The following is a 24,646-nucleotide window of genomic DNA, read 5'->3' as shown; positions in this document are numbered from 1 at the left end:
TACACTTAGGTTGGAGTAATTAAAACTTGTTTTTCAACCACTCCACACATTTCTTGTCAACAAAATATAGTTTTTACTTGTCGGTTAGGACATCTACTTTGTGCATGACACAATTACATTTTACAACAATTGTTTACATACAGATTATTGCACTTATAATTCACTGTATCACAATTCCAGTGAGTCAGAAGTTTACATACACTAAGTTGACTGTGCCTTTAAACAGCTTGGAAAATTCCAGAAAATTATGTTATGGCTTTAGAAGCTTCTGATAGGCTAATTGACATAATTTGAGTCAATTGTGGATGTATTTCAAGGCCTACCTTCAAATTCAGTGCCTCTTTGCTTGACATCATGGGACAATCAAAGAAATCAGCCCAAAAATTGTCTGGTTCATCCTTGGGAGCAATTTCCAAACGCCTGAAGGTACCACATTCATCTGTACAAACAATAGTACGCAAGTATAAACACCATGGGACCATGCAGCCGTCATACCACTCAAGAAGGAGATGTGTTCTGTCTCCTAGAAATGAATGTACTTTGGTGCGAAAAGTGCAAATCAATCTCAGGAACAACAGCAAAGGACCATGAGTAGATGCTGGAGGAAACAGTTACAAAGTATCTAGCATCACCACCCTGGATGGTTCCGACCTAGAATATGTGGACGTCTATAAGTACCTAGGTGTCTGGCTAGACTGCAAACTCTCCTTCCAGACTCATATCAAACATCTCCAATCGAAAATCAAATCAAGAGTCGGCTTTCTATTCCGCAACAAAGCCTCCTTCACTCACGCCGCCAAGCTTACCCTAGTAAAACTGACTATCCTACCGATCCTCGACTTCGGCGATGTCATCTACAAAATGGCTTCCAACACTCTACTCAGCAAACTGGATGCAGTCTATCACAGTGCCATCCGTTTTGTCACTAAAGCACCTTATACCACCCACCACTGCGACTTGTATGCTCTTGTCGGCTGGCCCTCGCTACATATTCGTCGCCAGACCCACTGGCTCCAGGTCATCTACAAGTCCATGCTAGGTAAAGCTCCGCCTTATCTCAGCTCACTGGTCACGATGGCAACACCCATCCGTAGCACGCGCTCCAGCAGGTGTATCTCACTGATCATCCCTAAAGCCAACACCTCATTTGGCCGCCTTTCGTTCCAGTACTCTGCTGCCTGTGACTGGAACGAATTGCAAAAATCGCTGAAGTTGGAGACTTTTATCTCCCTCACCAACTTCAAACATCAGCTATCTGAGCAGCTAACCGATCGCTGCAGCTGTACATAGTCTATTGGTAAATAGCCCACCCTTTTTCACCTACCTCATCCCCATACTGTTTTTATTTATTTACTTTTCTGCTCTTTTGCACACCAATATCTCTACCTGTACATGACCATCTGATCATTCATCACTCCAGTGTTAATCTGCAAAATTGTTATTATTTGCCTACCTCCTCATGCCTTTTGCACACATTGTATATAGACTCCCCCTTTGTTTTCTACTGTGTTATTGACTTGTTAATTGTTTACTCCATGTGTAACTCTTTGTTGTCTGCTCACACTGCTATGCTTTATCTTGGCCAGGTCGCAGTTGCAAATGAGAACTTGTTCTCAACTAGCCTACCTGGTTAAATAAAGGTAAAATAAAATAAATAAATAAATACAAATCTATATCCACAGTAAAATGAGTCTTATATCAACATAACCTGAAAGGCCACTCAGCAAGGAAGAAGCCACTGCTCCAAAACCGCCATAAAAAAGCCAGACTATGGTTTGCAACTGCACATGGGGACAAAGATCGTACTTTTTGGAGAAACGTCCTCTGGTCTGATGAAACAAAAATCACGAGGAAAATTATTAAGTGAACATACTGAAGCAACATCTCAAGACATCTCAAGACATCAGTTAAAGAGACCAAGTTAAAGCTTGGTCTCAAATGGGTCTTCCAAATGGACAGTGACCCCAAGCATGCTTCCAAAGTTGTGGCAAAATGGCTTAAGGACAACAAAGTCAAGGTATTGGAGTGGCCATCACAAAGCCCTGACCTCAATCCTATAGAAAATGTGTGGGCAGAACTGAAAAAGCGTGTGCGAGCAAGGAGGCTTACAAACCTGACTCAGTTACACCAGCTCTGTCAGGAGGAATGGGCCAATATTCATCCAAATTATTGTGGAAGCTTGTGGAAGGCTACCCGAAATGTTTGACCCAAGACAATTTAAAGGCAATGCTACCAAATACTAATTGAGTTTATGTACACTTCTGACCCACTGGGAATGTGATGAAAGAATTAAAAGCTGAAATAAATCATTGTCTCTACTATTATTCTGACATTTCACATTCTTAAAATGAAGTGGTGATCCTAACTGACCTAAGACAGGGAATTTTTACTAGGATTAAATGTCAGGAATTGTGAAAAACTGAGTTTAAATGTATTAGGCCAAGGTATATGTACACTTCTGAATTCAACTGTATTTGTAGAGAACATAAGAGGGATACTATTTTCAGAGGAGAGAGAGGAAGGTATATACTTAGATGAAGAAAGTGTTGTTTGATATTAATAATGGGACTTATGTAGGATGTGTCAGATAAGAGAAAGAGCTGCGAGAGATTGAGAACACCGTGAATAGTCTATGTTCATTTACGCTAATCCACACAGGTAGATTGAATCACACTGGGGTTATAAATCAGACATAACTGAAATTTCTGAGAACACTTGGTCTCCTCTATCTTATCTGTGATTGTGCCACTGAGGTGCCATCTGTGCGTTCCTCTGCATCTTTCCGAGTACCCTTGGGAACCTGTTGTTTTTTTCATGACTTCCTTCTTCTCATCAGTCACAACCCAGCTAGCACATAACATTCCGAGAACCATATGTTTCTTAGAGTTTGGTCAGAGCGTGGTTGTCCTATGGCCGTGATTATCCCACAACTTTCTGGGAATGGAGCAGGACAGTTGCTTGGCTTTGGAACATTCTCAGCACATTTAAGGAATTTGAGCCCCCAAAAATCTAAATTTTCTTGCTATTTCATTAATTTAACAGAACATTTCCTAAACGTTCAAACATGTTTACATTTCATTTCAATTTTGGAAATGTTCTAGGAACATTCTCCTACATGCTCCTCCTCCTAGAAACGTCATCTCACTGTCAACTGTTTTTATTTTCAGCAAACTTAACATGTAAATATTTGTATGAACATAACAAGATTCAACAACTGAGACATAAACTGAACAAGTTCCACAGACATGTGACTAACAGAAATTGAATAATGTGTCCCTGAACAAGGGGGGGGGGTCAAAATCAAAAGTAACAGTCAGTATCTGGTGTGGTTGCAGCTGCATTAAGTACAGTGCATCTCCTCCTCATGGACTGCACCAAATTTGCCAGTTCTTGCTGTGAGATGTTACCCCACTCTTCCACCAAGGCACCTGCAAGTTCCCGGACATTATTTCTGGGGGGAATGGCCCTAGCCCTCCGATCCAACAGCTCCCAGACGTGCTCAATGGGATTGAGATCTAGGCTCTTCGCTGGCCATGGCAGAACACTGACATTCCTGTCTTGCAGGAAATCACGCACAGAACGAGCAGTATGGCTGGTGGCATTGTAATGCTGAAGGGTCATGTCAGGATAAGCCTGCAGGAAGGGTACCACATAAGAAAGGAGGATGTCTTCTCTGTAATGCACAGCGTTGCGATTGTCTGCAATGACAACAAGCTCAGTCCTATGATGCTGTGACACACGTGCCAGACCATGACGGACCGTCCACCTCGAAATCGATCCCGCTCCAGAGTACAGGCCTCGGTTTAATGCTCATTCCTTCGACGATAAACGCAAATCCGACCATCACCCCTGGTGAGACAAAAGCACTTGTTACCAGTCCTGTATGATCCAGCAACGGTGGATTTGTAGGCAACGTTGTTGCCGGTGATGTCTGGTGAGGACCTGCCTTAAAACAGGCCTACAAGCCCTCAGTCCAGCCTCAATCAGCCTATTGCGGACAGTTCCACAGGTGCATGTTCATTAATTGTTTATGGTTCATTGAACAAGCATGGGAAACAGTGTTTAAACCCTTAACAATGAAGATCTGTAAAGTTATTTGGATTTTTACTAATTATCTTTGAAAGACAGGGTCCTGAAAAAGGGATGTTTCTTTTTTTGCTGAGTTTAGTTCAGAGAAGTTAACTAACAACATTCTTCTGTGGGAATTTCAGTACTTCAGCGTAACGTCTCTTACAGGTTTCCTCATGGTTATATTTAAAGTAATGTTCTCAAATTGTTCCGCGAACGTTCAGGCTTTAGTAACGTTCATAGAACGTTCTAAGAATGTTATTTAAAAACATACATTCCGTCTCAGAACCAGATTCTCATAGGCGGCACAAGGGCACGTGACCAGCCAGCACTGTCCTTTTTAGTTTTTGTTTTAGATGAATTAAAACCCCCTAGGGTCTATTGTTGCACCTGTGCCTCACACAGTGATGTCATTTTGATTATAAACAGTATTGCAGAGGCTACAGCTTTATCCCCTCTTTCCGTCGATATAAAGTTTGTGCATATTCCATAATAGGGGGCTTGTAAAAGCTGTGTTTTTCTCTACGGCATCCACAAGCTTTACGGCAGTCGTCTGAACTCTTTAACGCAGACGTCCTAATTTCTAAGAGGTTTAACCACAAAACCGATTGTCCAGAACAAACCATTTGAGCTAACTAATATACCTACAGCGGTTCTAAAATTCCAAATCAAATAGCTGAATGATACAGTTTATGACCATCGTAAAACAATTCCATATGTTAGCTATTGTGATCTAAGTGCTTAGACCTACAGGGGTTTTTAATGACTAAACTTCATTTTAAGCACACGTTTGATCAAATAATTATATCAGTGGTATTTTTTCTCCGTAATAAAGCCACCTAGCAATTTTATGAAGTTGGCTTTAGCTAGCTAGCTAGATAGGTTCCCAATCTTCCAACCTCATATATATCTACCAAGCCATTACAGGCAATCAAACAAGTTAGAGTAGCTTGTCTAGCTATTTTACACCTCAGGTCCACTATAAGCGTTGCTTTGCCATCGGCGTCGTGTTAATTTTGACGTTCTACCTCCTACACAGAGTGAGTTGTCTCGAGAGCTGAGAGGAACAGAGGGGAAGAGTGTCTTTATTCTATTTCCACCTACTGTCCCATATTCATTGATTATGCATAAAAACAGAGCTTTCAGAAGGTATTCACACCCCTTGACTTTTCCCTCATTTTGTTTGTTGTGTTAAATTGATCCGAAACCCCATAATGTCAAAATTGAATTGTTTTTCAAAATGTTTACAAATGAACTGAAAATGAAAAGCTGAAATGTCTTGAGTCAATCAGTATTCAACCCTTTTGTTATGGCCTAAATAAGTTCAGGAGTAAAAATGTGCTCACATAATAAGTTGTTTGGGCTCTGTATGCAATAATAATGTTTAACATGCTTTTTTAATGACTACCTCATCTCTGTACACCACACATACAATTAACTGTAAGGTCCCTCTGTCGAACATTGCATTTCAAACACAGATTCAACCACAAAGAGCAGGGAGGTTTTCCAATGCATCGCAAAGAAGGGCACCTATTGGTAGATGTGTTAAAAAAACAGTCATTAAATATCCCTCTGATCATGGTGAAGTTATTAATTACACTTTGGATGGTGTAATAATACACCCAGTCACATCAAAGATACAGGCGTCCTTCCTAACTCAGTTGCCAGAGAGGAAGGAAACCAATGGTTTCTTTAAAGATGCCAATGGTGACTTTAAAACAGTTAATTTAATGTCTGTGATAGAAGAAAACTGAGGATGGATCAACACCATTGTAGTTACTCCACAATTTTATACAATTGATATGCTACTATATATCAGTGTGGCAGTTGTGAACTCATAAGGCATAAAAGTTATTAAATTAATAAATGTGCTTCATTCATTAAAATGACAATTGAGAAGGTCAAGAGGTATGCTTAGATAACCTATGCAGAAAAATAGACATTTGCGACATAGAATTAGGCATAATGATTAGTAGGCATAATGAACACCTCCCCCATTTCATCCTAATGTACTTCGTGCCCCCTTTGAAATAATGGGTGCTTGACGTCCCTGCTCAGAATGTTAAGAAAACGTTCCTTAAAAATCACTAGAAAACTTAAGTAACGTTCAGAGAATGTTCTTACCATGTTATTTAGAAATTCATACATTCCATTCTCAGCATCAGCATCATCAAAACTATCTCTTGTTAAGTGTGTTCAGGTGTGTTGGCCACGCCCACTCATTTGCTAAACCTGATCTTAATGAGTGCTTGTTTCCTTTGTAATGGGGTCCGTTTGAATAGACTAAAATGAACAGATATGTTTCCGTAAAAAAACATGGCATGCTAGCTCCATCCTGGTGGCGCAGTAGACTCTTTCCATGGTTGGAAAAAATATGATTATGGGTTCCAATCTCACTGATGCTGTGTCACAATAAAACATGTATGTGTTTGCATGATTAATGCCTAAAGAAATTAATTTCCGTGTGTCCTATCTGTGCTTGGAGTTCAATAAAGTTAACTAGCAGTGTGTGTTATTAAATCTTATTGTAACATTCAGTGAAAGGATGTTATTCAAAAACCTCCAAATAACCTATTATTTCCGTTATCAGAGTGTTAATGAAAAACTTCAAGGAACCAGAGTAAAATGTTCTCAGAAGAGGTGAAATTTCTACTTCTGTTCTCAGAACGTTTTAAAATCGTTCAGTTTTACCGGTCAGGAGACGTATGGCTTCGTTCCCACAACCAATGTGAAACCAAAAACATACGTTCCCACAACTTCCAAGAAACCCAATGTGCTAGCTGGGAATGACTCATCTCTCTTCCCGGCTGCGCTGTGTGGAGCTCTGAACCCACCAACTCCATCTGTTGGGGCTGGTGTGTGTGAGGGATGATAAAACAAAGCAGTGAAAGACAGAGGAAGTCAAACAATGAACTTTCCGTATGGCTACATTACGGGGGAGTGAGGGCTGAGTGAGGGAGGATTTAGTGTAGGCTGTCTCGCTGAAGATAAAGCTAGGGGCAGGATCTATGAATGGGTGTCAGAGTAAACTATGAATTGCGAGTGGGTTGGTGGCCCTCAATGTGCTTACATGCTGTATATCAGTTCGACGTGGGATTTTATGTCAGTGGGCACGTACACACTCATGCATCAACACACAAACACACACACACACACACACACACACACACACACACACACACACACACACACACACACACACACACACACACACACACACACACACACTCACTCACACACACACACACACACACACACACACACACACACACACACACACACACACACACACACACACACACACACACACACACACACATTTGAAATGCTTTATTTTAATCCACATTAAATCATAAAGGATTCAAACATTTCAAAGGTTGTTGATACAAGGACACTTAATAAGGAAACAAAAAGCTCATTCACCGCCACACAGCTACGCTGCCCATAACATCTGAAACAGAGCAGTACCTAGACAGTGGTTTTGCTCTACTCTTAGGCAGGCCTGCAATATGAAGGCCACAAACCGTAAGCCTATGTACACTGCCCATGCTGCCAAATATCAATGCCACCCAGGCTGTCCAAGCCTAAGGAGCTTTTCAGAAAAGGCATGCTCCATGTAACTATCAACACACACACATACACACACACACACACACCGTTAAGCATGTTAGCTATCATTGTAATTACCATTCCTATTAATAGAAAGGTGTTTTATTTTCTGTTTATTTGGAGCAGCTGGTCTGAGCCCAGGGTTTCCCTCCCTCTCTGGTCTGTTTTTATTGGCTGGCTGTTCCAAACCATGTGTTTTTATTGGCTGGCTATTCCAAACCCCGGCTGATGTCGCAGGCTCTCTGTGTTTGGACTGGGGTTGGGTGATGGTGGTGTGAGAGGGTGGTGATGGGTGTTAGAGTGCCACTGCAGTGCCCCCACTTCAGCTTCACACAGAGGGGCTTTTATAACCCCAAACCAGAACACATTCCAGGCCAGAAGCGCACACACACACACACACACACACACACACACACACACACACACACACACACACACACACACACACACACACACACACACACACAGATGGGTGGACCCCCTATCCAGCCAAAATGATACAGTGATAAATAGAAACATTATAGCAGCGTGCAGGTGCTATATACAGTATAAAGAACCAATGCTTATTTCAGACATATGGCCCTTGGTTTCATCAGGGGTGGAAATGAACTCACCACAAAAAATTGGACCCGGGATTCAGTTCAAAAGATCACAACTTTTGGAACTCTGTTCACTCAGGTTCCTCTCCATTCCTAGATGTTATTGAAAGAGCACTAGCATCAAGTCACAAGGTTTACGGTGGTAGCATTACCTATACATAATAAAATGACACTACACTGCATATATTCAAAGTATCTCTCTCTCTTGTCCTTTTAGCTACAGGTCTAGTGAGGAGTACGTGTATGTGCGGGGTCGAGGCAGAGGCAGATATGTGTGTGAGGAGTGTGGCATCCGCTGTAAGAAGCCTAGTATGCTGCGTAAACACATCCGCCTGCACACTGACTCACGACCCTACGTCTGCAAGCATTGCAACTTTGCATTCAAAACCAAAGGTGAGCTATGGATAGACAGGACTGCTGCCTTGGGGTTACAGATACTTACAGGACTGCTGCCTTGGGGTTACAGATAGACACAGGACTGCTGCCTTGTTGTGGTTACAGATAGACACAGGACTGCTGCCTTGTTGTGGTTACAGATAGACACAGGACTGCTGCCTTGTTGTGGTTACAGATATTCACAGCACTGCTGCCTTGTTGTGGTTACAGATATTCACAGCACTGCTGCCTTGTTGTGGTTACAGATAGACACAGGACTGCTGCCTTGTTGTGGTTACAGATAGACACAGGACTGCTGCCTTGTTGTGGTTACATATAGACACAGGACTGCTGCCTTGTTATGGGTACAGATAGACACAGGACTGCTGCCTTGTTGTGGTTACAGATAGACACAGGACTGCTGCCTTGTTGTGGTTACAGATAATTACAGGACTGCTGCCTTGTTGTGGTTACAGATAGACACAGGACTGCTGCCTTGTTGTGGTTACAGATAGACACAGGACTGCTGCCTTTTTGTGGTTACAGATAATTACAGGACTGCTGCCTTGTTATGGTTACAGATAGACACAGGACTGCTGCCTTGTTGTGGTTACAGATAGACACAGGACTGCTGCCTTGTTGTGGTTACAGATAGACACAGGACTGCTGCCTTGTGGTTACAGATAGACACAGGACTGCTGCCTTGTTGTGGTTACAGATAGACACAGGACTGCTGCCTTGTTGTGGTTACAGATAATCACAGGACTGCTGCCTTGTTGTGGTTACAGATAGACACAGGACTGCTGCCTTGTTGTGGTTACTGATAGTCACAGAATTGCTGTCTTGTGGTTACAGATAGTCACAGGACTGCTGCCTTGTTGTGGTTACTGAAAGTCACAGGACTGCAACTTTCTAGTGGATATAGATAGGTGGATAGGTACTGGAATTGCTGCCTTATTGGAATCAGGTCTCACTTATAAAATAGATTTTTAAGGAAAGGGTACTGCTGACCTGCTTGGAGTTGACATCTCTGTTCATCCAGTGTGTTGTTAGTGATGTCTCGGGATGGTAATGTGATGGTTCTCTGTTGTTCCAGGGAACCTGACTAAACACATGAAGTCCAAGGCCCATGGGAAGAAATGCCATGACGGGCCAATGACTGGCTCTTCCCTGGAAGAGGCTGAGGAAGGTAGGATAATGTTATGTTGCTGTGTCTACCTCTTACTGTATCCAATAATACTTTGCTGTGTTGTGTTGCCTCATACTCCCCCCCTTCCTCTCAGGAGGCAGTGAAGACTGCTTAGTCTGGCCAGAAACAGGACAGGGCGAGCACCAACACTCTGACGTCAGCGAAACTGAAGAAGACGACGATGACAACGAGTATGATGATGAAGATGATGATGGTGAAGAGGAGTCCTGGTCCCATGAAGACCCTTCCTCCACAAGCCACCTGAAGCCACCCAAACCCCCAAACCAGAACAGAACCACACCAGACCGGGACAGGACCAGACCATCTGGGTCAAGCCAGCCCAGCCAGCCTCAGAGGCTGAATCCCCAGGAGCCAAGCCTCTGTTACCTTGCTGGTTCCCCCAGCAAGAAGAGAGCTCTGTTCTCCCGGAGGAGGCACCTGGACTGCGCTGGTCACCGCTCCCCACGCCACTGTCCATCACCAACCCTATCTCCATCTCCATCTCATCGCCTGTCCTCATCTCCAGCCCTATCTCCATCTCCATCTCGTCGCCTGTCCTCATCTCCAGCCCCAGCCCTATCTCCATCTCCATCTCATCGCCTGTCCTCATCTCCAGCCCCAGCCCTATCTCCATCTCGTCGCCTGTCCTCATCTCCAGCCCTATCTCCATCTCCATCTCATCGCCTGTCCTCATCTCCAGCCCCAGCCCTATCTCCATCTCCATCTCATCGCCTGTCCTCATCTCCAGCCCCAGCCCTATCTCCATCTCCATCTCATCGCCTGTCCTCATCTCCAGCCCCAGCCCTATCTCCATCTCCATCTCATCGCCTGTCCTCATCTCCAGCCCCAGCCCTATCTCCATCTCCATCTCATCGCCTGTCCTCATCTCCAGCCCCAGCCCTATCTCCATCTCATCGCCTGTCCTCATCTCCATCTCAACACCTGTCCTCATCTCCATCTCATCGCCTGTCCTCATCTCCATCTCACCGCCTGTCCTCATCTCCAGCCCCAGCCCTATCTCCATCTCATCACCTGTCTCCTGCTCACTCCCTATCCCCTAGAGTGGACCTGTCTCCTCTTCGCTGCCCTTCCCCTAGGCATAACCTTTCTGCTGTCTCCTGCCACCCCTCTCATCCACCACTCTCATCTCTGCCCCCTAGTCATAAACTGTCCCCTGCCCCCTGTCACCCCTCCCCACCCTCCTCTCTGTCTCTGCTAGGTTGTCATGTCTCCCCCTCCCTAGAGAGACATCCGTCCTCCCTAAGAGGCCTCTCACCTATCAGGCCCAAGTCCCCCAGTGGTGGCTCCTCTGCCCCTCAGGTAACCATCCCTGCTCAACACAGAACCCGTCTGCCCAGAGACCCATCTTCAAATCCCCACAGGGACAGACCTGCTACAGCTACAAGCTCCAAGGCACGGCTGGTGAGTATTTCACAGTCTCTCTCTGTCAACCCTAGAACACAACACAGACACACTTTGTCTCCAACCTTGTTGATATTTGTTCAAGGTAGCTGTGGAAGACTGTTTGGCTCGCTTGAATTTTTGTTGTATAATTGAATTTAATGGATATAACGTGGGGACGGACTGGTTTGATAACCACAGTGCTGCTCACTCACCTGCAATGTGATCTGTCTCTGTTTGTTTAGTCGGTTTGGTTCAGAGATGAAAATAAACCATTTTCTGTACACAAAGCAGTTCCTGTGAGGGCTAAACAGCCACATTCAAGTAAAATAAACATCCAAAACAAATACAGATATGCAGGCGGGTACATTCAGGGTTATTTTAAAGTCACACCTTTCTAGGAAAAGGAAAAAGGGTCGTTTTATTTGATTCAAACCAAACCAACAACACAAAACCTAAAAATAATGCGAGAGATCCCAAATAGACACAAACAATTTGTTCTGGGCAGTCGGTGATAAAACGAGACACACACCTATCATTAGATGTCTTAGACTGTAACCACAGGGACTGTGTCATCAGCCTCTAAATTTGTGTCAATTTCTCAGTCAGCTCACCATGCATAACCATGGTATGTTTCTTCATAAGTCATGTTGCCGTTGTGGTTTGGTTGTGTTGTGGTTCAAACCTTTACACCCTTCCTTCCCCTCATCCCCACCCAGATGAAGAGCTACTCTGTTCAGGAGGATGACGAGCTGCGTCCCCCTCTCCTGTCCCCCAGGACTAGACCATCCCGAGGGGGCCAAGGGGGTGTCCTCAGCCACCTGCCTCTCCACTCCCAGCAGCTAGCCAGGACCGCCAACCTGCTGATCCCCATTGGGGGGATCCACATGGTACAGCCCAGGACCAGTCCACTCTACAGCTTGGTGACTAGCCCTGTGGCAGCAAAGGACACTCCTACTCCGGCAAGGATGGACCAGTCCATGACAGCCCAGAACACCCCTACCCCTTCAGAGATGGACCGGTCCAGGATCAGGAGAGCTGGACTGGATGAAGTGCCACTTAGTTGGCCTTCATCATTGAAGGACCATCAGAACAGTCTGAAAGAGGCTGCTAGGCCTAGCACTAGCATGCACACTAGTTACCAGGACAACAGGGTAGGAGAGGGAGAGGCGGGGGCCAAGTGCAGACAGTCAACACCTCTCCCAGACAAGGCAGGTATGGCCCATGTACACGTGTGCACCATGAGACCAGAGAATCATGGGAGTTTGAGTCGAAGGGAAGAGACTAAACTACTGTTCACTGGGACAGAGGTAGCAGGCAGCTCACACACTACAGGCACCCGGACGAGCACTTTGTCCAAGGGAACCACACCCACAGAAAGAGATACAGATACACACTTTAGAGAAGGAAGTGTTTTTCCAGTGACTACCCAAGGTCAAAAGGCGCCGCCTTCTTTCCAGACTAAACTCTGATAGGAGGACCTTTAGGGAACAGTGTAACAGACTTGTCTTGGGGACATCTGATATGGCAACGTATTTCCTACATCGGGGATACGGTGCCATTTCAGAGACAGCCATGATCGCAGAGCTAGAAACAATTCTGGTTTTGAGACTGAAGAAGACAAAAGGAATCCAAGAAGAGCACTCGGGAGCGTACGGCTTCTGACTATAATGTGATTATGTAATTATATGAATAATATATAGATATGTTGAATATGCAGTATATGTTTTGTAATCTTTTTTTACTCTCTTCGTTTGGTTAATGGCATTGCTGTTAATGTATTATTGATGTGCTCTTATGCAATTCGGTACTATCCTCTGTGAGATCTGGAATGAAATGTAGATAAAGATTTTATTTAGTCAATCTATTCCCCCGTCGACCCCTTTGATAACTCTATAATACATTATACTGCTCTTGCTGTTTTTATACTGTACGATGTACAGGTGTAAGGTCTTCATTTGACATATATTGTCACAGCAAAATGATCCTGCAGCAACAGGATTTGAACGTTTAGACTATAATGTTATTTGATCTGTGGGTGGGCTGGTCAGAAGGAGGCTACATGAAAAGTGCAATACTGTTAATATAACCGTTTGTTAGTGTGGGGTTACAGTGAATTTATGTAAATCAAAAAGCTAATCTGCATTTCCTGCGGTGCAGGGAAAGTCTCGGCAACAAAAGTGTGGTCAAATGAAGATCCTACTCCTGTACAACCAAATATAGAAAGGTACTAGACATCTCACCCTGACCAGTATTTTGAAGTGCAATTTCTGTCAAGATTGTGGCTTGGAATGTTATTCTTATTGGCTGTGATTTTTTGTTGATTTTAAAGCTGGAATCCTTGATGGTGAAACCAGCACGTCCGTGTGCGATATTACAACAACAAAGGAGTTACTGCAAATAACGAACACTGTTGTTTTTCACTCGAACATCATTGCACGTGCGATAGAACAGCAGAATTTACAACGGTGGGCCGACGCTCCTCACCTCCGCTTCGTCAACAAAACTAAAACAACGGCCAAGGGGCAGACAGTGGCACCGTTTTCCATACTGTGGATTCCATATTTAAAGATGGTTCATTTTTTATATGCTGCCTGGCTGTTTTGAAGAATCAGGGTTAAAATAATATCTTATTTTCTACTATCTCGTTGAGAGTAAATCTTGGAATAGGATCACGCATTCGGGGTAGAAAAGCTAACTCCACTCATTGAATATTCATACAAATATATCTTGTTTTGATCATCTGCTGTACATGATGCAGTCTATATTTATTGCCATAAACACAGTAATAACAGGTCGTTTTTATAAAGGAAGCAGTTTCCATTTTTGTCGTTTTCATGTGTCTTTTACCATTAAAATGAGTTTTTACAGATTTATAATTAAATGGTGTCCCTGTGTATTTTTTCTTTCGATCTACACATTTGGTTCTGTTTAATTCAATGCAGCATCATTCAACAGTGCTACAGTATATCTAGTATTTTATGTCGCCCTCTTGTGGCTGCTAGTGTTGGTCCCTCACTAGTCTCGTACATTTTTACTTTTGAGCTTTTCAGCAGATGCTCTGATCCAGAACGACTTACAGTTAGTGCATTCATCTTAACATAGCTAGGTGAGACGCACACATATCTCAGTCAGAGTGTATGGAGCAATTCAAACCCTTCAGAATTGTAATTCATATCTGCCACCCTCCAAATGTTGTCACCCACTGAGTATTCTATCGCTCTATCCCAAACAGACCCCTGTAGCCTTTACCTCTTAGTTAGCTATAGGACGTGAGACCTAACCAATATGGTAATAGTGCCACCTTATATGACAGGCAAAGTGGAACATTCGCCATATTGCTTGGCCCTATCCATTTCTCTCAGGGGCTATGGTGTGGACTTGGGATAGTGGCTCAACTACAATTATCCCCTACCCCCTTGTGGAGATCTGAGAGGATTATATACATATAACATAGTAATAGCACCACCGGCCAGGTGGAATTGTTGCCATATTGCTGACACCAATCTACTTCTCTCAGATCTACAGTATTGTATAGGGTGCATAGGGGTTATTTATATGGGTTGATTTGGTATGGTGCATCTACAGTATCTACTCTGGAGTAGCTGCAGCAGTTCAGGCTGTTTCTTTGTCTCACTATGAGGACAATGTCTTTGTCGGCCACTAGATGTCCCTAGCATCAAGCCACTGGAGACCGATGCTCAAGACTGCGGTTTGCTGGAAACAATGACATCATCTATTTAAGAAATTGGCCATCCGTCCCTACTGTATTTTCACCCAGAAATTGACATAAAGCATAATTATACATTTCCAATTATTTCAGCCATGGTTGCATTTGAATCTATATTTTCCCAACGTAATGTATTATTGGTAATTGCAGTAGTGTAACATTCTGATGAGAACATGTTGAAATGAAATAATGGAATATCTCAGCTACCAGATATAACATGGAAGATTCAAGTGCTCGTTCTTGGCCATGATATTCCTTACGTCAATGAGTATGTTGAGTGAGGCATTGGCCCTGCTCCAACATCCATACTAACCATTCCGCCTGTAAATATAATCTTTTGATGAGGTTTCGTGAATAGCAGTGAACCTGGTTGTACCAATACAGTCATCTGGCTGGCTAGAGATAGAAGTTAGTTACACATTCCCATATAATGTAAATGTCAAGTGTTGGTCCCAAGTTTTATGAGCTGAAATAAAATATGAAAGAAAATGTCCATACGCACACAAAGCTTATTTCTCTCAGATTTCTTGCCCAAATTTGTTTACATCCCTGTTAGTGAGCATATCTCCTTTATCAAGATAATCCCTCCACCTGACAGGTGTGGCATATCAAGACAGCATGATCATGACACAGGTGCACCTTGTGCTGGTGTAACAGTATAGCTTCCGTCCCTCTCCTCGCCCTGAACCAGGGACCCTCTGCACACATCAACAACTGCCTCCCACGAAGCATCGTTACCCATCGCTCCACAAAAGCCATCCAAGGGAAACAACTACTTCAAGGTCTCAGAGCGAGTGATGTCACCGATTGAAACACTATTAGCTTGCACACCGCTAACTAGCTAGCCATTTCACACCGGTGTCGTAACCGACGTCAGTGGGCAAATGTTAACCTTCGATGGACACAGGCATGCTAGAGAAGTGTGCTATTCACGGATTAATCCCGGTTTCAACTGTACAGGGCAAATGGCAGATGGCATGGTGTCGTGTGGGTGAGCGTTGTGAACAGAGTGTCCCATGGTGGCGGTGGGGTTATGGTATTGGCAGGCATTAGCTACAGACAACACAATTGCATTTTATCGATTGCAATTTGAATGCACAGAGATACCGTTATGAGATTCTGAGGCCCATTGTCATCACCTTATGTTTCAGCATTATAATGTACGGACCCATGTCGCAAGGATGTGTACACAAGTCATGGAAGCTGAAAATGTCCCAGTTCTTCAGTGGACTGCATACTCACCTGACATGTTACCCGTTGAGCATGTTTGGGATGCTCTGGATCAACTTGTATGACAGTGTGTTCCAGTTCCCGCTAATATCCCGGAACTTCACACCTCCATTTAAGAGGGGTGGGACAACATTCCACAGGCCACAATCAACAGCCTGATCAACACTATGCGAAGGAGATGTGTCACGCTGCATGAGGCAAATGGTGGTCACACCAAATATTGACTGTTTTTCTGATCCACACCCCTACCTTTTTTTAAAGGTATCTGTGACCAACAGATGCATATCTGTATTCCCAGTCATGTGAATATAGATCAGGGCCTAGTCAATTTCTTTCAATTGACTGATTTACTTATTTGAACTGTAACTCAGTAAAATCTTTGAAATTGTCGCATGTTTCATTTATAATTTTGTTCAGTGTATTTACAGTGCCTTTGGAGTGATAAGGACACCATCACTGGATTGCTCCTAGGCAGACATGATTCCTAGCAGGTGCCCCTGAATCACATATCACCATAGAAACACCATCAATTATTTTTGGAGGTGGGTGTTGATCCGAAACTTTGAGTCAGAAGCTGTTATTGTTTTCTTTCTTTGAAGTGTAGTAATTCACAGAGAGGTATGTGATGTGATGTTCCAGCGGATGTGTTGGTTATTATGGTCAGAGTTGGTTTCTAATGTTGATACAGGCTTGATACAGGCGTTGCTATGGTTTCAAGATTCAGCCATCATGGTTACACTCCCAACCCCCACTCATAAAGTGGTGTTGGGCCCACATTAAAAGACATGTTTACATTCTTTACCCTGTGTCATCTCTACACACTCATACCAATGGAATTGACAGGAACAGGCAGGTGTGTGTTTTAATTGTTCCCCCTTCCCCCCCCCCCAAACACCTCTGGCCCTTAGAATATAGAAACTGATGTCTTTTGTTCTTGTTTTATAGCAATCATTATCTCTCTCAGAAAAGTACGACACAATGCTAATATCTGGCCTGGTGATATCATCAAGTAAGCCACAGTCCTCCCACAATCTAACATTCCAAACTGACCATGACATTGCTCAGTTAATATTGCAATGGAATATTTCCTATCTTTCATTTGAGACATTATTTAACTCGAGTCTACATGCTGTTATCATTCAGTATGCTTGTCTATGCTACCCTGTCTGTGGTTTCCTTCATGCAAATAATATCAAGGGGTTTTTATTGGGTGCAGACAGATTAGTAATTGTGCAGATACTCAGATACTGTATGGTATTGACTGATTTGTTGCACTCAAATGCAGACGTCTCGTTTTATGAGTAAAATAAGTGTCAAAGATAGTGACTGCCCACCGATGTCTACCCATGTCTGTTGGATTATTCCACTTTGTTTAGTCACTTAGTTTTGTCATCGACTCGCTCTTTCTCTTTGTCTGTCTCTATGTCTGTGACCTGTTTTAATGAAGGGAGGTGATGATGATTGTGCCATCATCAGAATTTCAAAGGTCAGCTGATTAACACATTCTTTCTGCTTTAAGGTATTCCAAGGAATCCGCTCTCTGTTTGTCATCTCCCCGCCCTGCATTCCTCTCTCTCTCTCTCTCTCTCTCTCTCTCTCTCTCTCTCTCTCTCTGTCTCTGTCTCTGTCTCTCTCTCTCTCTCTCTCTCTCTCTCTCTCTCTCTCTCTCTCTCTCTCTCTCTGTCTCTGTCTCTGTCTCTGTCTCTCTCTCTCTCTCTCTCTCTCTCTCTCTCTCTCTCTCTCTCTCCCTCCCTCTCTGTCTCACAGGTCGGAAGTGGAAATGGATAAGGCCACATTTTTACACTGTGACTGCGTCCCCCCCTCGTGTTGTCTAGAAAGAACAAGGGAGAGCGCGGTTTGTGGAGATGGAAGGGTGGGGGGTCTTTCTCCAGACCGGTTCCACCTCGCCAGTCCATGCAATGTTGGACAAATATTTGCTTTGGACAACATTTTTTTCCTAATGGAACAAATTGTTTCTGAAATGCCATTGTTTTGTCCATTGTGACATCACTTTCCTCCATGGTCCCCCTCCCCCTTACAAAGACTGCATGTTCCTACAAAGTGTTTTTCCCTTATTGAAGAATGTTGTTTTCTGAGTTGAGGTTGAGGAGTGCACCTTTAGCTTGCCTTTGATGGTATAGCTATATCATGTCTGGCCAAACAGCAGCATACTGCATTGCATGCTTTTCCACATTGAACATATGGGGAATTTACAGTAAAAAACACTAGTATATAAAACACTGTGATTACTGTGCCCGAAGTGCTGTTGACATTCTGCAGGGAATAGTTTCAACATTTGGCTGCGTGGGTAACAGAGATAGGAGGTTTCAATATCCAAATGCTACTTATGGGTAATAGAGGCGTTGTCCGTATCCAAATGTCACTGACCACAGGTGAACTTGTTGCAGCTGATGCTATTTTCTGTACTCAACAACACTTTGTAAAATGCTTAGCTTAAGAGTATAGCATTGGAGTATGACATCACATAGCCTACCCCTCTGAACCTCACAACATAATGTTTTACTTTGTGGATGAATGAACATACCTATATTCCACTCTAATCAACAGTATTCATAGCAGTAATCCATTAAACTATGGATTTACATGCATTATCTGTTGGTACTCCTTTATCTGATACACGTAGTGCTTTCACTTCCACTGCCTGATCATGTGTTGCTGGAATTTACCACTGAATCACATAGTCTTCCTTCACGACTGATCGGAACAGGAATACCCAGGACGATTTGCATGACTTTACTAGTATTTTGTCTATCTAGATTGATACTCCACTCTACAGCTCTCTTGTGAGAGTGGAAGGACTGCGTGATTGACCATGCAAATGGGCGGAAGAGTGTATGTCTGTGTGTGTGTGTGTGTGTGTGTGTGTGTGTGTGTGTGTGTGTGTGTGTGTGTGTGTGTGTGTGTGTGTGTGTGTGTGTGTGTGTGTGTGTGTGTGTGTGTGTGTGTGTGTGTGTGTGTGTGTGTGTGTGTGTGTGTGTGTGTGTGTGTGCTTGTGTGGGCCCCATGGGGGTCATGTGGCGTGTTCTACATTATCTCTGTATCAGGGGTCATGTCACACGTGTGTCAAATTGACGACACAGATAGCGTGTGTCAGAGGGGTCTTCCCGGATGCGTCTGGCTATGACCTCTCTGTTCCATGGGGGCTGCTCCCTCTGCTGTGAACATCACCAGCCCTGAGGACCTGTAGTGGCAGCATGCAAAATCATCCCCATCATCAGACACTATCTTTACAGCCTTTCCTTTTACTGATGACACCAGGTCTTCACTCCGCCTACAGGTTTCCCTCTCTTGCCTGCCTTATGTTTGGAAAAATCCAAAGCATTCCCAGATTCCATGCCTTTTCTGGTGATTTCCTGTCTCTGTCTCTGTCAATGACAATGACCTCCATACTCCATAAAGGTTAAAACAACTACCCAATAGCAGTTCATTGCTTTTCCGTCTCTCTTCCTGTTGCCTGGAATGTGTCAAGAGTGAGAGGCAGGCAGGCAGTTGCTGAACGGTGATCATTGTGTAACAACATGGGCAGTAGGCGTGGTTAGGTGACATCACAAAGTGATGGGTATAAGTAGCGGGGCCAGGGGACACTGCAGCACAAAGCACCTGTTGCCTCTCTCTCGCTCTTTATTGGCATCACTCAGGACTGTAAAGCTGTAGCTACTATTACTGTTAACTCTACCAGTGTGTGTACTCTACTGTTTTGTGGAATCTTGGATATTATTGCATCCTGTGTCTTCAGAGATACTCTACCAGAGAATAACTATGGCTCTATCACTGAACTCCATCCTGGCTCTCACCATCATCACACTCTGTGTGCTCCTGCAGGGGGGTAAGCTGTCTTATCTATAACTTTCTATTAAACATTTATATCACTTTGTTGAAAACCTATTAGAAGGACTACGGGTGGTACATTACAATGCGGATGTGTATTCTTTAGTCATAAAAATGACTGACAGTGTGTATACGTTTTATTATGCAAGCATTACATTATTTTCATGAGGCTATTAAATGGAGCGTGAGGGGTCAGAGTTCAGTTGAGATGTCAGGGTTGGGTGAGGTGGTGGGGCTGAGAGATCCAGAATAACATGATACAACCCAGAATGACAAAATATGTTTTATTGTCACACCGGATAGGTGCAGTGAAATGTGTTGTTTTACAGGGTCAGCCATAATAGTATGGCACCACTGGAGCAAATTAGGGTTAAGTGCCTTGCTCAAGGGCACATCGACAGATATTTCACCTTGTCGGCTCAAGTATTCGAACCTGCAACCTTTTAGTTACTGGCTCAATGCACTAACCTCTAGGCCACCTCCCACCCTGATGCTAAAACTCCTGCTGCACCATGTATTCGTAGTATTGTTATTACTTCGTTTCCCTCTCAGAATGACAGCTCAGTTAATCCCTGCTCTGGCAGGTGTACTGAGAGGTGGGTGGCTAATGGCAATGCTGTAAAGTTTCTGCATGGCACACGCAGCCTGATGCCAGACTCTTTGACCTGCTCACACAGTTCCCCTTACAGAGATATAATACAAAGACAGACCCTGCTAGGCTGTAATCACACTCTCAATGATAAGATACAGATTATATTGGCACGGTTCAACTCCTATCACTTCATTTGACTGAAAACAACTCAGTCTTTGTTTGGCTTGGATAACATTTCATAACATATTAGTTATAAGTCAAAGTCCAAATGTGTTTGACAAGACCTGATGCATAGGAGAACGGGATGGCAGTTAGTCTACATGTACTTTTCTCTATCAGTGAAAAGAGATTTTGATTAGGATGTGGTTACTGTGTATTTGCTCGGTGCTGATTGCCAAATTGCACAGCCATCTGGTGATTCTGCTGAGTTATAACCAGGCTCTTAACCAATGATCATTTCTGTTTCTATAGGTTTTGGGCTCCCTGTCTCCAGCCAGCCTGAGCTCCCTGCCCAATCCCCGTCCCAGAAGATCCCACACCACACCAGGGTTAAACGATGCTCCTGCAGTAACTGGCTGGACAATGAATGCATCTACTTCTGTCACCTGGACATCATTTGGGTCAACACTCCCAATAAGGTCATCCCCTATGGTATTGGCAGTCCCCTGTCCCGACGTCGCCGCTCCACCGGGCGATGTGAATGTGCCCACCCAGCCGACAAGACCTGCTCCGGATTCTGCCACAACAGGTGAGCTCACCTTCAGAGACAAGGAACTTCTACCCCCTTCCCACCCTCATCCTCCCCTATTCCTTCCCCTCCCTACCTCCCTGCTAGATACCAGATTGTATCAAGCCAGTGACTATCTGTGTCGGTCAGTCGTTTCTGACCAGCCTGTATCAGGATGTATCAGGGCTGCTTGTGGATGAGATGCAGGGAGGAGGCGTATTGTCTTTAGTTGTGTAACTAGCGATGGGGGAGAAGGGAGGATGGGGGAAGGGTCTGCATGTTCTGGAGGCTTAGAGCCCCTTTACAGACAAGTCCATTAGTCATGACACTATGTTTGGAATGTTTTACCAGCGGGTATGTCTGTTGTATTGCCACAGTTATTGCTGTTATGACATACCAAGGTTGAGGATTAGCCTGTGTATCTCGACAAGGTTTTATCCTGCTCTGTGAAAAGTAATTGAGAACAGGCAGTAGGGCATGCAGTACTGACATTACTGGATTGAAATCCATAGCCAACCGTCTGTCACCGCTAGCATTGTAGAATTACGTAGTACAGAATCCAGTCTCATGCCCTTAAGGAGTAGTCTAAATAATGTTATCTTGGTTTGCTTTCATTTTGACATGGTTATTCTTTTTGTCTGCAGCTCAGAGAACCCCAGGTTCATAGTGGTAGGCCACTCAGACCAGACCCTGGACCAGACTGTTAGCAGTCCAGACACAACCAGCAACGACCTACTGACCTCTCTCAGGTAAGAGAAAAACAAGATACAATAACAACCTCTTAGGATCAGTTTCTCAGACCTAGGTTAATCTTATTGCTGGACTAAAAAGCATGTCCAATAGAGTTTCTCCATTGAGGATGTCTTTCAGGCCAGGAGTATTGGCCCATAGAGCGATCCCACGAACATTCAGCAAGTGTTTTTGTGTTATTGAAAAGACAACATGGAATCTTTATCTTAGCCTGATGTTTCTCTCTTTGTTCTTTACAGAAACATGTTTCGATCCAACATGGCTGCCATAGAGAAAGGTTCTCCCTCCAGGAAGAAGAATGCCTCCAGAGTCAACAGACTGAGCATCGGGTAGATGAGGAGGAGGGAAGAAGAGGAGCTTGAATAGCTCCAGAGCATTCGAACAAAGACCTCCTGGAGGAGTCTAGGGAGTCCTCCCCCGGGAAGACAGAGAGGTCCTGAGAGCAGAGGCCCTGAGAAGAGGGCAAAGATGGAACACTTCCCAATGGCTGCCTGCTGATTGTTGTATACCACACAGTGGACTGGATATGGACATTATCTGGATATGAGTCTTGGACTAATCTAGCTAAGAGTCTGGCTTAGAAGACTAGGGAGGTTTAAGTGTGTCCTCTGTGAACTGTGACAGTCTGGACTAGAATGGTTACTGACTGTTTGCTGGGCAGGGGTTGTCATCATGTTCTAAACATAAATACACTTTCTGTGTCTGAGCACATGAAATGGGTGGATGCAAGCCAAGGCATTCTGGAGTGATGTTTGCCTATGTTTACTTTACAGGCTTACTTCATTAGTGCCTTGAAAATATTGACCACTATTGTCATTTGGATTTTGATCCTTACTTTACCTGTCACACGACATCTACTATATCATAGAATAAAAATCAAAAAAGAATCCTCTGTATCAGAGATTAATTGCCAGTTTATAGTGATTGCCGTGCATGCTTTAAAATTACTTGAAATACATTTGACACATGAAGGACATGACTTTAAGGGACAGGGAATTACTATATACACAGCCTTCCTGTAGCAGCAGATAAAAGCAGGTCTATTGTGATGGCGGAAGTATTTATTGCATACTGTAGCCACTGTTGATTGTTTTGATTGTAGACAGAGTGAAGGCAGCAGGTTTCAATAGGTCTGCTCCTTGCCAACTATGCAGTGATTGTTTTTCTGCTTCCAACAAATGTCCATTAAATGTCAATGTCATTACCCATTAGGAAATTATGACACTGCACTTTTGTTCTAATGCCTACAAAGGAATGTGTTTTTATGTCCAGTAGGCTTTAGATGGGTTGGGCTGATAACTGAACTCCAGCCACTGTCTGACCACAAGGCATTTACTGTAAACACTACATCAAAAAACAAGTCTTCCACTGATGTTGAAGTCCAATAGCACAATGCCGTATATTTATGATATTATTATTTATTTATTTGTTTGTGTGTTGTTTCGAAACTTGTGTATCAAAATGCTGGACTGTGCTTATGTTTTATGAACTGTTGTTATCCCTAAGAAGGACAATTCACCCTCAATAGTCTATTTAGCAGTCAAGGACACCATAGGAAATGTTTACCCATGAATTGTTCTATTCCAAGCTATTCATATTATCTACTGTACACGTACAAAACTCTGAAATTATTTATTTAACTTATTTGTGGGGTATATTTATATATTTGTGTTGTGTGAGTTTATCACTTTTAATATGTGAGGAAATAAATACTAAAATGAATGCTGTTGCTTTGTTTGATTATTTCAAAATGACAATTGATCCTTGTTTCAAGTTGCATTGTCAAGTGCACAAGTACAGTGAAAGGCCTTTCTTGCAAGCTCGTTCCCAGAAATGCAGTAGTCAATATCAGTAGTACTATTAAAAAAAGTAAAGAAGAACAAAAACACACGAGAAATAGAAATAACATGAGAAAGTAAATAAGTTATATACATGGTCAGTTCCAGGGTCAGTGCCAATACCATATTTACAATGTTCAGGGATAGGAGTGGTATTGGGGGAAGTTGACTAGGCATCTGGATATACAGTATGATAAACAGAGCAACAGCGGTGTATATGATGATTGTATGGGAGTGTGTGTGGTGTGTATGTGTGCCTGTACTTGTCTTCCTACATTATCAGGACCCCAAAGTCCTAACATTTAACCAAAATGTCCTGAAAAGGTAGGAAAACAAGAACTTTGGTTAAGGGTTAGGGTTTTTTAGGGGTTAGGTTTAGGGGTAGGGATAGGTTTGGGGAAAATAGGATTTTTAGTGGTCAACATTTTTACCCTCCTAAAAGTCCTGAAATGTCACAAAAACAAAGCTGAGTGAGTGAGTGAGTGTATAGAGTGTGCATAGAATAGGTGCAAGAAAATTACATAAATAAATAGAAGGGTCAATGCAGATAGTCAATGTAGACATTTAGCAGTCTTATGGCTTGGGGATGGAAGATGTTCAGGAGCCTGTTGATGTCAGACTTGTTGCTCCTTACTGCTTGCAGTCCTGAAGCAGAAAGAACAGTCTTTGTCTCGGGTTGCAGGGAGCTC

The 24,646-nt window shown here is 43.5% G+C and overlaps 2 protein-coding genes across 2 annotated transcripts in view; both read left to right on the top strand.

Moving 5' to 3' along the window:
- Positions 1 to 14,125, top strand: part of LOC109904418 (transcription factor HIVEP3) — a 42,264-nt gene extending 28,139 nt beyond the window's left edge. Inside the window, exons 4-7 of the mRNA XM_031788730.1 lie at positions 8,494 to 8,669; positions 9,748 to 9,840; positions 9,935 to 11,262; positions 11,961 to 14,125. Of these exons, the coding sequence (XP_031644590.1) occupies positions 8,494 to 8,669; positions 9,748 to 9,840; positions 9,935 to 11,262; positions 11,961 to 12,713 (2,350 nt within the window). The 3' untranslated portion in view covers positions 12,714 to 14,125. The remainder of the gene's footprint in view (positions 1 to 8,493; positions 8,670 to 9,747; positions 9,841 to 9,934; positions 11,263 to 11,960) is intronic.
- A 5,705-nt stretch (positions 14,126 to 19,830) lies between these two features.
- Positions 19,831 to 23,841, top strand: LOC109903509 (endothelin-2). The gene is made up of 4 exons (XM_020500275.2): positions 19,831 to 20,048; positions 21,114 to 21,390; positions 22,014 to 22,118; positions 22,359 to 23,841. The coding sequence occupies exons 1-4, from the start codon at positions 19,982 to 19,984 to the stop codon at positions 22,450 to 22,452; spliced, it is 543 nt and encodes a 180-aa protein (XP_020355864.1). The 5' UTR covers positions 19,831 to 19,981; the 3' UTR covers positions 22,453 to 23,841.
- Positions 23,842 to 24,646: the final 805 nt, after the last annotated feature.

Source organism: Oncorhynchus kisutch, linkage group LG14 (assembly GCF_002021735.2).
Source record: "Oncorhynchus kisutch isolate 150728-3 linkage group LG14, Okis_V2, whole genome shotgun sequence".
NCBI lineage: Eukaryota > Metazoa > Chordata > Actinopteri > Salmoniformes > Salmonidae > Oncorhynchus > Oncorhynchus kisutch.
The sequence above is the reverse complement of the archived record's forward strand: the minus strand, read 5'-3'. Positions and strand labels throughout refer to the sequence as shown.

Bases quoted from the DNA above. Each gene is read 5' to 3' on its own strand.
- LOC109903509 (XM_020500275.2), top strand. From the start codon at position 19,982: ATGGCTCTATCACTGAACTCCATCCTGGCTCTCACCATCATCACACTC. The intron at 21,391-22,013 runs GTGAGCTCACCT...TTTTGTCTGCAG, and splicing joins TCCGGATTCTGCCACAACAG to CTCAGAGAACCCCAGGTTCA. The intron at 22,119-22,358 runs GTAAGAGAAAAA...TGTTCTTTACAG, and splicing joins GACCTACTGACCTCTCTCAG to AAACATGTTTCGATCCAACA.